This window comes from Cnephaeus nilssonii (assembly GCF_951640355.1).
Source record: "Cnephaeus nilssonii genome assembly, chromosome: 18".
Lineage (NCBI taxonomy): Eukaryota > Metazoa > Chordata > Mammalia > Chiroptera > Vespertilionidae > Cnephaeus > Cnephaeus nilssonii.
This window is the reverse complement of record NC_137089.1, coordinates 37,058,222-37,071,985: the sequence shown is the minus strand read 5'-3', so window position 1 is coordinate 37,071,985 and position 13,764 is coordinate 37,058,222. Positions and strand designations below refer to the sequence as shown.

General features: G+C 41.0%; 1 protein-coding gene across 1 annotated transcript in view; it reads left to right on the top strand.

The window, feature by feature from the left end:
- Window positions 1-11,078, top strand: part of CPA6 (carboxypeptidase A6) — a 208,043-nt gene extending 196,965 nt beyond the window's left edge. Inside the window, exons 9-11 of the mRNA XM_079796251.1 lie at window positions 884-1,086; window positions 5,164-5,248; window positions 10,548-11,078. Of these exons, the coding sequence (XP_079652377.1) occupies window positions 884-1,086; window positions 5,164-5,248; window positions 10,548-10,735 (476 nt within the window). The 3' untranslated portion in view covers window positions 10,736-11,078. The remainder of the gene's footprint in view (window positions 1-883; window positions 1,087-5,163; window positions 5,249-10,547) is intronic.
- Window positions 11,079-13,764: the final 2,686 nt, after the last annotated feature.

Here is a 13,764-nt window from a genome sequence, read left to right as displayed (position 1 = left end):
ACATGATTTTTCATTTCAAAAATTATCAAAATTTAGTTTTTGTTTTTTCAAAATTTAGTTTTGAAGATTTCTTAACTGAACACTATCAAACCCCTAAGAGGGGCTTTCCAAAACCTGTTGGGATGTTGCTGATATAAAAATACAATAGAAATTGGTTTGGCATGCTCTGTGGAATTATTTGTCTTGTTTCCATGTTTTTGATACATCAATATTTGTATCTCACAAGACACCTGTATAGATGCTTAGCCTTTTCTTTTTGACATTCACTTATTCGGCAAATGTTGGTTGAACACTTGCCATACTATTGTTCTAATTGCCAGATGCCCAGCAAGGACACACACAGCCCTTGCCTTCAGAGCATTACAGTCTAACAAAGACTCCAGATAAAATGTAGGTTCTGTTAGAGCAGGGATTTTGGGGTGTGTTGTTTTCCAGTGTATCCCGTGGAACCTAGAACAGTGTAAATATTGGTTGAATTAAATAAGTAAATATTTGACACTATTTACAAATGTGTTGAACATTATGGAGGGAAAGTACAGGTGTTGTGATGAATATAAATAGAAGGCCTTCCCTTCCCTAGGGGATCATATAGAATTAGTTCTCCAACTGATAGAGCTATCTCTTTAAAGTAGTTCTTTTGTCAGGCTCACTTAAACAATCAGCACCTATTTCCTATTCAGGCCACCCTCCTATTATACAGGAAGGCTTGAGCCACAGTGGCTTTTTCAGTAATCGATTTCTGTAAATGAGATGTAGATGAATTGCTTAACAATACCCTATGTGCATAGAAATAAAAGAAAAATCACAATTTAATAATGCTGACTTATGTTTCTTGCTTCTTGCCTGCCCACTCCCCCACCCCATTTTCTTTTCTAACTCACAGATGAAGGAGCTTCTATGCACCCATGTGATGATACATACTGTGGACCTTTTCCGGAATCTGAGCCTGAAGTGAAAGCTGTTGCTAACTTTCTTCGAAAACACAAGAAGCACATTAGGGCTTACCTCTCCTTTCATGCATATGCTCAGATGTTGCTGTATCCCTATTCTTACAAATATGCAACAATCCCCAATTTTAGCTGTGTGGTAAGTATTTGCCTGTGTACATGTGTGCCAGGCTTCATGCTTCTTTTCTAAGATGATTCATGATAATAGCAAACATATATTCTGTGCATTCTAATGAACATTTTATATATATATGAACTCATTTATTTTTATAATCATATAAGGTGGAAAACTATTATTAACCCCATTTTACTGATGAGGAAATGGGAACCTAGAGAAATTAAATAATTTTACTAAAAACACATGGCTACTAAGTGTCAGAGCCAAGATTCAGCCCCAAATCTAGCTTCAGGGCTATTGCTTTTAACCACTGTGTTCTGCTGCTTTTCAGATGCAATCATTTCATCCTATTTACATTCTCTTGACAGGTTATGCAGAAAATGTTAGGATAGATTTTATTAGTATTACAGTTTTGGTCACATGTACACTTTATTGAGTAAATAATTGCTCATAAATTATGGTCTGACTCATTAATTAAAAGCAAGTTTTAATTTATAAGTGCTATTTATTTAATGCTTCTAAGTCTCTGGGCATGTATCTGACAAGTTAGAACTAAGAATGAACAGCCTTTCTGGCATAAGATTACTTAAAAGTGAAAAACAGTGTTTGTTTCTCTCCACATCTCAATAACCCAACAAGCTACCCACTGTATGCATAATTCCTTGTAAAGTGGGTCTGGTTCAGAGCCTATAGTGTCTAAGACCTATCAAATCCAAAACCAGGCCAAACTAATGTATAGTTTTAAAAGTGAGGAGGAGAGGTTGGGAGCAGTGATTGAGAAGAGGCATGGGTGAGCTTTTGGGTTGCTGCTGCTATTGTATTCCTTGACCTCAATGGGGTTACATAAGTGTGTGCAATTTATGGTCATTCACTGAGCTGTATGTATGTTATACTTAAATTTAAAGGGTTTTACAAAAGAGAAGCATCTCCTTTTTCCCTGTACCTTGAACTGCAAATCCTGTGCCAGTGCTTGGGGTTGTATGAATTCCTCATCTAGATGTCCAGGACTGGAAGGAATAGGGAACATGAGGAAGACAGAAGGCCTATGGGAAGGCTTGTATTCTGTCTAAAAGAGGAACTTCGTTCTTGGCATCACAAGCAAGAATTCCAAGCAAATTCTCTCTCTCTCAAGAAATATTGTGAATGTGGTAGTTACATTTGATAGTGCTATTCTTCAGCTACTCTGAGGGTCAAATAGGGTTTTCGTTGTTATTGGTGTTGACCTGGCACCCTAACTACCTTGTATCACAATGTTTCTATAGGCAAATGTTCAGTCCTTTCTAAATGGCAGTGTCTATTTACATGCTCATAACACATTACATGGAATATGCAATATATTAAAACTCTTACATGAGAATGTTCTCCATATTTTGAATTTATCTTCTCTCTAGAAATAAAGCCTATTTTCATTTTGTCTTGGATTGAAGGGTGTAATATAAAGAGTAGATTAGTTTTTCAACTAAGGATGAATTTACCTCCCAAGGGACATTGGACAATGTTGGAGACATTTTTGATTGTCACAACAGAGCTGGAAGATGCAATTGACATCTAGTGTGTAGAGGTCAAGGATACTGTTGAACATCCTACAATGCACAGGACAGCCTCTCACAGCAAAGAATTATCCAGTCCAAACTGAGAAAGCAATAGAGAAAAGAACGTATATGAATATATGCAAAGCCCATAAATATAGACAATAGTGCAGTGAAGGCCTGGGGGGAGGAGGAGTGGGATGTAGGGAGTCATTAGGGGGAACAAGGGAGACATCTGTAACACTTTCAGCAATAAGGATAAATAAAAATAAAATAAGATAAATAAAAAAAGAGGAAGCAATTAAACTCTCTCAAATACATGTCTAGCTGTGCAAGCCAGGAAAAGGGTTCTTTAAAAAACATACTGAGCCCTGACTGGTTTGGCTCAGTGGATAGAGAGTCAGCCTGCGGACTGAATGGTCCCAGGTTCTATTCCTGTCAAGGGCATGTACCTTGGTTGCAGACACATCCTCAGTAGGGGATGTGCAGGAGGCAGCTGATCGATGTTTCTCTCTCAGTAAAAAAAAATCAATAAAATATATATATTTTTTAAATGTGCTGAAGTTTCCATCTTCTGTGGAAGGATCATATCTAAGCCTCTTATCTACAGACACCCGCACCGAGTGTCAGAGAGCAGTGAGTTGAAAAGCCTAAAACTATGTAGGTGTTTTGTGTACATGGGTAAAAGTGGATATCTGGTTTTTTTCTTAATAGATTTTTTTATTTGGATTAGTCATGAAATAATGAGGAATAAAGGTCTCCACACCAGTAGAATGCAGTAATCTCCTAAGTGTAGAATGATCTGCCCTTTCCATGGAATATTTCCATGACCATTGGATAAGATGTTAAAACATTAGAACATTCTCCATAAAGATACCTCATTATGGTGTTTACATTCTTTTTCTGTTGGCTCCTGAAAAGGAGAATGTCAGCATCAGTGAGATCAATAATCGATTGTCTGCCAGGTTCTGGAGCCTGGTCCCTGAATATCCACAAAGGGTGGCATTTGCTACAAATGCTGCTTAATGCCTCCCTGAGGTGAATGAGGACAGCAAGCTGAAGCTGGGTCCAACACACAGCCCACATTGCCCAGAGTGCTTCAACTGATGTATTCAATTATTCATGGACAAATTGAAATGGGAGAGCTGTATACTGGTTTCAACATACTTCTTTACTTCTCACTGGTCATACAATACTTGCCTAACTCTTTGCTGAAACGTGTACTTAACCATTTGAAATATTTTCAAGAGTAGTCGGTATCATTCTAGTTTCATGTTTGAATATTCACCCTTTAGTATTTTTATTGTGCTAAATATTTTCTCTGGTTTTTGACATTGGTAGGAAGAGTTTCACCTCAAAACTTCTACAGCTTGGAACTACTGGCTAGCTCTGTCAGAGGTGTATGTAACTTTAGAAGTCATGGAGCATTCTAAAACTGTCCCCGTTCCCAGTAGGAATAAGCACATAACATAAGACAAGTCATTCTTGCTGAATCAAAGAGCTTCTTAATTGATCCATATGTGTTCTAAATATCTTGTACATCACCACTGAAGTATGTAAGGATCACCACTTAAGGATCAATAAGATTACATTAATACTCTTGCTGACCTATGCTTATTCAACATTCATGCAAGATGTATTGATTAAACATCTCTTATGTATAGGCACATGGCTAAATATTGAGATGAGCCCTGCCCTAGCAAACATGTTGTAATTTATAGAAATAGGTGTCTCTGAACTAACGTGAAGACAGAACTCTAAATCAGCATCAGAAGATATGAGTACTTATCCACTTATCCCAACTCAATCCCTCCTTGCCGTATAAACCCAGCATGCCCATTTCACCTCACTGAGACTTCCTTTACTCATCTGTAAAATGGAAATGTTACTGATCACTGGCTTTTAGTGAGGATAAATCAAAGGAAATGTGTTCTAAAACATATTGCAAAATTCAGCATGTAACAAAGAGTAACATAACATTATTATTAAATACTAGAGGCCCGGTGCATGAAAATTCATGCACTGGAGTGGGGGTCCCTCAGCCCATCCTGCCCCCTCTCACAGTCTGGGAGCCCTCAGAGGCGGGAGGCAACCCGGTAATCAGGGGAAGGTGACGCCCCATCACACCTCTGCTGCTGCCACTGTCGGCAGCGCAAACCTCCGCCGGCCCTGGTTACCTGAGCCTCGGGCGGCCCTGGGTGGTTGGGCAGCCGCCATCCAAGGCTTGCCTGCACCTTGGGCCAGCCCTGGGCAGCTGCGGGGCTAAGGGGACTGGGGGACTCCAGAAGCAGGCGCACGGGGTGGGCCCGGCCCTGCCGCACGCCTGCCACCCTGGCGGGGCTGAGGGGACTGAGCGTCACCATCTTGTGGCTGTGGGCACTGCCATCTTTGCGACAGCGTGAGGGTCAATTAGCATATTCCTTCTTTATTAGATAGGATGGCTATTAACTAATGTGTCCATCCTTGTTCTTCAAAGTGATGACTGATAAGGCTCAAACAACATGCAGTGCTTCCAAAGGTTTCAATGCAATGATGTAAGTGATATAATTTTTCCCTTCTCTCCTCACAGGAATCTGCAGCTTATAAAGCAGTGAATGCACTTCGATCAGTATATGGGATACAGTATAGATATGGACCTGCCTCCAGCACCTTGTGTAAGTTTCCTGTGTATGTTGTGTTAGAGAGTCATTTATTGAACCAATATCCTGTATAATGACTTCCCTTTAAAAAAAAGAGAAAGTGTGTGCCCCCTAACATGAAATTTTTGACCACCAAATTAGCCAAGGAAGATGAAGGGAGTTTATATCTGATTAGTTTTACACTGCTCAACAGAAATCACTGTACCAATTTAAATAAATTTGAAGCAGAGAATATTCTAGTCATGTAGTAATGACTGCCAAGTTGAATTGAGATCTTATGACAGTAGAAAGTACCAAAATGGGCTCCTTAAGCAATTGTAACCACCATAAGCCTGGAAATGGGCCTGGGGAAATCCTGAAGTAATGTTTCAGCACGAACAGAGCTTCCCTTTTATTCCTTTCCTCCGCCATTCTTGTTATGAAATTCTATTTCTTACATAGCATCTTCAGCTGAATTTTCCCTTAAAAGGTGATTGAAATATATGAACAATTGAGTATATGGAAAGAACTCAGACAAAGAATTGGGACACATGGATTCTAGTCCTAATTCTGCCACAAGTCTGGCCAAGACATTAATCCTGGGCTTCAGTACCCACAACTATTCAATGAGAAATCAGACAAATCATGTCTCGTGGCCTTTCAAACTCTGAAATCATTGACTATATGACTTGAAAAATCTAGTGGGAAATCCTAAATATCTGAATGTCCATATATGCATGTTAAGGTGTAGACACACATAGATCATATGTATATGTATAGATAGTGACACCCGATTATGCATTATAATAAAGTAGCAAATTTCTCCTGATATCTTTAATCTACCCATCATTATATTCATAACCATTCACTTTCTTCGGTCTTCAGAAGAAAAGCTTGGTTTGTCAATTAACACTACTTATCAAACGAGTTTATCCTAATAATGAGAATGTCCTAAGTGTCAGAACTTTTTTCACCCTCCATGATCATTAGTCTCAGGCTGACCTTTTCGGAGCTACTTTTCAATTAAGTCACCCTGAAAGGGGAAATACAGTATTTTTAAAAATCACATTATAAACATCCAGTCAAGATGGTGGAGTGGGTAAATGATGTGCTCACCTCCTCTCATGACCACATCAAATTACAACTGAACTGTAGAACAGCCACCCTTGAGAACCACCTGAAGACTAGCTGAACAGAAGTCCTATAACTAAGGATGTAAAGAAGAAGCCTTGTCCGCCTAGTCTGGCTCAGTGGTTGAGCGTCCACCTGTGAACAAGGAGATCATGGTTCGATTCTGGTCAGGGCACATGGGGGGCATGCAGTTGGCAGCTGATCAGTGATTCTCTCGCATCATTGATGTTTCTATCTCTCCCTCTCTCTTCCTCTCTGAATTAATTAACAGAGATAAAGATAGAGACAGAGACAGAGACAGATATAGATATAGATGAATTTTAAAAAGAATCTCTTGTTGACTGGTAGGAGGGGCAGGGACACAAAATGGGCTGGTCCTACACTCATTTTTGTGGAGGTTAAAAATCAGGAAGGATATCTTGGCTGCAGAGGTGTCCCCTAAGGAGGGAAAGCTACCAGCCCCCCAGTGGGCTCCCCAGCCCAGAGCACCAGGGCCAAGAAGAGGAGTCCCCACAACATGTGGCTGTGAAAATCAGCAGGGATCTGTCCAGGTGAGATGGAGGGCTGCTCTAGATCCAGGCGTCCTCTTAAAAGGCCTGAGCACAGATTCACAAACACTCACCCTAAATTACAGGGAAGGCACAGCAGCTGGAAAAGCACCAGGGGCTTATGGGGAGGAAATGAATTGACTGGCTTCAGGGTGGGGCCAAAGGGGCAGAAGTGCTGCCAGGTGCCATTGTTCCTTTGCTGAGCCCTCCCCCAACTCAGCCTGTACGCACAAGCAGGCGACAAATCTGAGTCCCTACCCACCTGGTTAATACTTGCCCCACCCTGGTGATTACCTGAGACCCCGCCCACCCGACTCACACAGGAGCTGGAACCACATCCAGCTGCTGTTCCCCATAAGCAACCAGCCTTGGCCCTTACTGCAGACTTCACTAAAATCTCTCTAGCGTCTAGAAACCCAAAACCAGCAGTGTCTGGCCTCAGTAGGCTCAGTACCTCTTGCTAAGCAGCCCCAAGCCCAGCACTAGTGGCAGCGGCTTTGGTGACAGCATAGCCTTTCCCAGGCACCTTGAAGCCCAACATAGACAACTAGCAACTGCAGACCACCTGAATAGACATTTAACGAAAGAGGACATACAGGTGGCAAATAGACATATGAAAAGATTTGCAACATCACTAAATCATCAGAGACGTGCCAATTAAAACCAAAATGAGGTATCACCTCACACGTGTCAGAATGGCTATCCTCAATAAATCAACAAACAAGTGTTGGCAAGGATGCAGAGAACAGGGGACCCTCCTGCACTGATGGTGCATCCACTATGGGAAACAGTATGGGGGTTCCTTAAAAATTGTAAATTGGAACTACCATATGACCCAGCTATTCCACTTCATGGTATGTGTCCAAAGAAAATTAAAACACTAATTTGAAAAAAATGCATGCATCCCTACATTTATTGCAGCATTATTTACAATAGCAAAGGTATGGAAACAACCTAAGTGTCCATGGATAGACAGTCAGATAAAGAAGAGTTGGTACATGTATACATTGGCCATAAAAAAGAAGGCAGTCTTGCCATTTGTGACAACATGAACTGACCTAGAATTATTATACTAAATGAAATAAGTCAGTCAAAGATGAATACATATGATTTCACATATGTGTGTAATCTAAAAGACAAAATAAACAAATAAAATAGAAACAAACTCATAGGTACAGAGAGTAGGTGATTAACAGATGGGAGGGGGATTAGGGGGTTGGCTGTAAAGGGGGAAGGGTTTAAGAAGTACAAATTACACAGACAGTGGGGATGTGGAGGCCGAGACTGGGGTGCAGGGGCAGATGGGTGACGATAATGGGGGAAAAAGAGGACTATGTAATACTTTCAACAATAAAGAATATTAAAAAAAAAATACAAGTTGGCAGTTACAAAATAGTCACGGGGATGGGAAGAACAGCATAGGGAATATAGTCAATAATATTGTAATGGTTCCAAGGAGCTGCTAGACTTATTGGGCAGGATCTCTCCATAAGGCATATAAATGTCTAATCACTATGCTGTAAATCTGAAATCAATATAATATTGAATATCAACTATAGTTGAAAATTTAAAAAAATTTTAATGGGGAAAATCACATTACCAATGAATACCAATATATAGTAACAATTTTAAAACATTCGTTTTAAAAATCTTACACTTCACCTTTGCAGCTTGCTATCAAGGCATAGTCATAGTATGATATTTACCGAGAAGAACCTGTTACCATAGAAATGAGGCTGTCACATGACCATGAGGTAACTGCTGGCAGATTGTCTCTGGCTTTGGCTCCTATGACGACTATTTGTAGTTCCAGTGTACTCTAGCCCAGAGGAACAATGAAGCCACAGCCTGTCCTAACTGAAGCCAGAGGAGCCTGAGAAACAACACAGTCATCTAATTGTCATCTTCCCATACTAATTCTATCTCTAATTTGTCCTGGCAAAAACAGCATAAAAAGTGGTGTTATTTGAGTAGGTGAACATTATAATGTAACGGTGTATGTCAGGCTACATTATATAAATTTCAGGAGAGAAGTATATGAAGATTATTCTATGAAACATGTATTCATTTATTTAAAAATTATTAAGAGTATGTTTGGCTAAGAACTACATGCGAGGCACTTTGCGATGTAAAGATGCAAAATAGTAACAGCTAGTATAGGCTAAGCACATTCCTTTATTTCATTTTCACAACAACCCTATGCAGGAGGTGTTATCATCCCTTTTTCAAAAGGAGAGACTGAAACACAGAGCAGCCACAGGAGGGAGGATTGGGTACAGTCTGCCTCTGTTGTCTGCACTCTTAACTCTGCTGAAAAGCTGGAATATATGGGGTCACAGGAGCCAGAGGAGAGAGCTGTCAGGAAGGATTGTCAGCTAGGGTAAATGCTATGGAGAGGTTGAAAGTGGAATCTGAGTGGGGGACGGGGTGTGTGTGTGGGGCGGGGGGGGCGCGGGGGCCTAGAGATCAGGCCTGCTGTGCTTGGTGACCTTCAAGAAAAAAGTTTTCATAGACAGATAGAGGCAAGAACCAAAGTGAAAGTGACTGAGAATGTAGAAGAAACATACAGCAATTCTCTTTTAGTTTTAAAGTAACAGGAAGAAGAAAAAGAGGATGGCATATAGCAGGATCATGAGCAGGAAGTGCTGCAGGAAAGCGGTGCTTGAACACTTTGGCCATTGCAGCTGCCAGATAGAGGGGGTGTTAATTAATGAAACAAAGGCCTGGAGAAGGGACCCGCTCACTAGCAGAGAAGACAGTCATGAATGGCATCAAAAGATGACATGTGTAAAAAACGAGCAGCATTTCTTCTTCTGAGCTAAAGGAGGGAACTCAGAGGGCTATGAGGTCGGTAGAGGCGGTGGTTGGCTAACTATTCATTGAGTATGGGAACAGTGAGAAAGTGATGGGCAGGACTAGAAGGGAATGAAAAACACTCAGTAAGTAAAGGTGTAGAAAAAGGAGCCTAGAGCAGCATCAGGAACAGAGAAAGACTTCAGTGATTAGTGTGAATTTATAGCACAGACTTTCTCCAGCTCACCATAAGGCGTCAAAGCAGAGACACGGGGTCAGGGATCGAGAATCAGCAAAACCAAGGCAGAAAAAAGACTGGGTGAGTCATTTTTAGGGTTCTGGTGAGAAATTCAGTGAAGTAATTGACCATGGCCAGGTATAGCGTCAAATGAAATTATAAGGCTGGGAAGAGTCTGGGAACTACAAACTTAAGCAAAGGCAAAGAACAAGTTCATTAGAAGGGAAAAAATAGGGGAAGTACAAGAAATGAGGTTTTCTGGGGACAGAATTGCAATATTCTAGACCTTGGAAGTGAAGAAGAACTGAGTGATAAGAAATAAAAAAGTTTATAGTGTGGCTTTGGTCATGGGAGAATAAAGTTCGAGTGGAAATAAATGTTATTGGAGTTGAAGCTGAGAAATTTTGAGGTCAATACACTGGAAAAGCATTAAAACCTAAACTAGGTTCTCAAAAATGGCAGGTATGATTTATAAGGTCTCTGAGTCCGAGGCCAAGGAACTTCTATTAAATCATTCTTGGTGAACAGTATTATTGGAAGAATGTAGTATAGCTTAGTAATATATACATTTTTGAAAATTATACAGACTCTTTAGTAAGGCCGATTTTTTTTTTTTAACTTCCAGATGTGAGTTCTGGTAGCTCGATGGATTGGGCCTACAAAAATGGAATACCCTACACGTTTGCTTTTGAACTGCGTGACACTGGGCATTTTGGATTTTTACTCCCAGAGGTGCTCATCAAACCCACCTGTACAGAGACCATGCTGGCCGTGAAAAACATCACCATGCACCTGCTGAAGAAGTGCCCCTGAGATGGCCCGAGGATCAGGTCAACCGCCAGCAAGACGGCTGACTCTGCCCAGGAGCTGCTGGGCAGTGGATGAAAACTGTTCTTAAAGAGAGAGGCAGCTGCTTGGAGTGAGCATATCTGTGGACTTTTAAAGGAACCTCTCATGCAATTCAACTCTCTGTGGCAATAAAAATGGTAAAAAAAAATAAGTAAATAAGAGCATAGCCTTGTTTGTTGTAAGCAAAAGCATCCATTTTACATCCCATTAGAGTCTTGTTTGATTAAGGTGGGGATATTTTTTAAGTCTTTTGTTTCACAAAATGTACAAATTGAGAATGTCACTTCAATAAATCACCTGTTCTCGATTAAGATTCACGAATAATGTTTAATCACTTGGTCCTTTTGAAATGGAAATTTTTGAAATGGAAAGAACTATAATTCTTAATATGATAAGTATAAAATTTTCAAGACCTCAGATTATTCACAGCTTTACCCTGGGCATTAGTGTACCATATACCCATAAAAATATAGAAAGATAGAGCACATAAGTTTAGACTCTGAAAATGCCCCTTTTAAAATAGGAGAAAACATGAACTGGGCTGCCAGACACAGCATTAAGAGCTTTATGTAATGATCTTACATTATTCTTCAAATACTGTCAGGTAGATACTGCTATTATCCTCATTTTTCAAATGAGAAAATTGAGGCTTAGAAAGCCGATATAGACTCTTATTTCCAGGAATATGACAAAATAGTTCTCTATCTGGACTGCTGGAAATAACAAAAACATCTGGGGTGGGGAGATATAATTTTTAAAATAATCTTTAACACATCAGACCAAAAAGTAGGAAAATCTCAGGCATACATTGAGCAAAGGCAGGAACCTAGAAAGGTAAGTGGTGCATCATTGTCCTGAGGGCATTTGTCACACCAACTGAGTGCAGACTGATTTTCACAGCGTTTTGGAAAATGAGAGCAGAGAACAGAGCCCAAGGCTCCTCCAAGGTGAGAAGTCTAATAGCAGATTCTCCTACCAGATTCTGGAAATTCCAAGGATAAATTACAAATAACCCCCAAAGGACCACAAGGAAAATGAACAATTTCAACTTTTGGCAAGAGTAGAGAGGGGAGAAATTGCCACTGAGAATTTGGAACTAACCGTCAACCCTCACCTGGGTTTGTGGCCCAAATTCACACTATAGGTACCCCCTACTTTTCAAAAGTTCACTATACACCACCTCGCTTTAACAAAAGACCTACATTATTACCTGTTTCCACTAACCAAAAGAAATCTGAGGAAGATTTTTTTTAAGTGAAAATAGCATTCAGCATCTGTTTTGCAGCCCGTGTTAAAGAGACAGCTCACACCCCAAGCTTTGAGAGCAGCCCCAACAAGCTCCTTCCCAGGGAATCACACTCAACACCCCAGCAACAAGCCACCAGATCTCTGAACTGTGTCTGTGATTATCTGGGCTTCCTCCTGATTTATTTTATGCACCTATTAGCCAGATGTGCCCTGAGGAAATTGCTTCTTCACTGTATGCCATGTCAGCCTTTGAAAGGTTTCTTAGAAACAAGCTACTTTTGGGTAGTGGGGGAAACCTATACCTAAGTGATCTGATAAACCTCCAACCAAGAATGTAATTCAGATTAATCCCAGATTGGTTATACCCTCCAAGTATTTGGTAGGAGCAAAAACAAATCCTCTCAGAGGATTTATCTGATGCACTGTGAACAGCTGGATAAAGAAATGAGCCTAAAAACTTCCAGAGAGGGGGGGGAAATGATCACAAGGGAATGGGGACTAGAGTAGCATGAAACGTCTCAATAGCCCCATAGAAGCTTGAAGGCAATGGAGAAGTGAGCATTGTGTCAGAGTTTTGAGGAAAATTTCTCTCTTTTCTATCCTAAAAATCTACATCCAGCAAAACAATCAATGAAATGTCAGGGTAGAATATTTTCATAAAATTGAGTTCTTAAATTATGTACCTTGTGAAGAATATGTTCTACTGAAACAAGGAAGTAAACCAAGAGAAAGATGTAAGATCCCAGAAAATCAGAATTCCAACACAGGAGAAAGGCATGGGCGGGGAGGGGGGGACTAAAAATAATGGTGAAGGGAAACGTCCCAGTAACAGCTCTTTGTCAGGCTTAGAGAAAAACTAACTTGGAATAGGAGGAGGAAAACTGAAGGCTTCCGATGAAATTCTCCAACATGAATATAAAACAGAAACTTAAACAGGTTAGAGGCAATTTTTACTTGCATCAGAAAGTTTGGGGATGAGTCGTATATAATAAAGAGGTAATATGCAAATTGATCACCACACCCTCGCATATAATAAAGAGGTAATATGCAAATTGATCATCACACCCTTGCACAAGATGACTGCCCCCATGTGGTCACAAGATGGCCACCACAAGATGGCGGGCAGGGGAGGGCAGTTGTGGCCGATTAGGCCAGCAGGGGAGGGCAGTTGAGGGTGACCAGGCCGGCAGGGGAGGGCAGTTGGGGGTGATCAGGCTGGCAGGGGAGGGCAGTTGGGGGTGACCAGGCCTGCAGGGGAGGGCAGTTAGGGGTGACCAGGCCTGCAGGGGAGGGCAGTTGGAGGGGACCAGGCCTGCAGGGGAGGGCAGTTGGGGGCAACCAGGCAGCAGGGGAGGGAAGTTAGGGGTGACCAGGCAGGCAGGCAGGTGAGCAGTTGGGAGCCAGCAGTCCCGGATTGTGTGAGGGATGTCCGACTGCCAGTTGTGGATCGGGTCTAAACTGGCAGTCGGACATTCCCCGAGGGGTCCCAGATTGGAGAGGGTGCAGGCTGGGCTGAGGGACACACTTCCAGTGCACGAATTTTGTGCATTGGGCCTCTAGTTAGTAATAAAAGCACAGAAACCAAGGAAACAAAAATTGCAGTTGTTAATTCTGGTGAAAACAATGAGTAATACAAGAGAGGAAATATAATCATAGTATATCATATGACTTAGCTATAAATAGTATTCGTATAGTTAAATAATGTTAGCCCTAAATATTAACCAAAATTGTGATATAAATATATT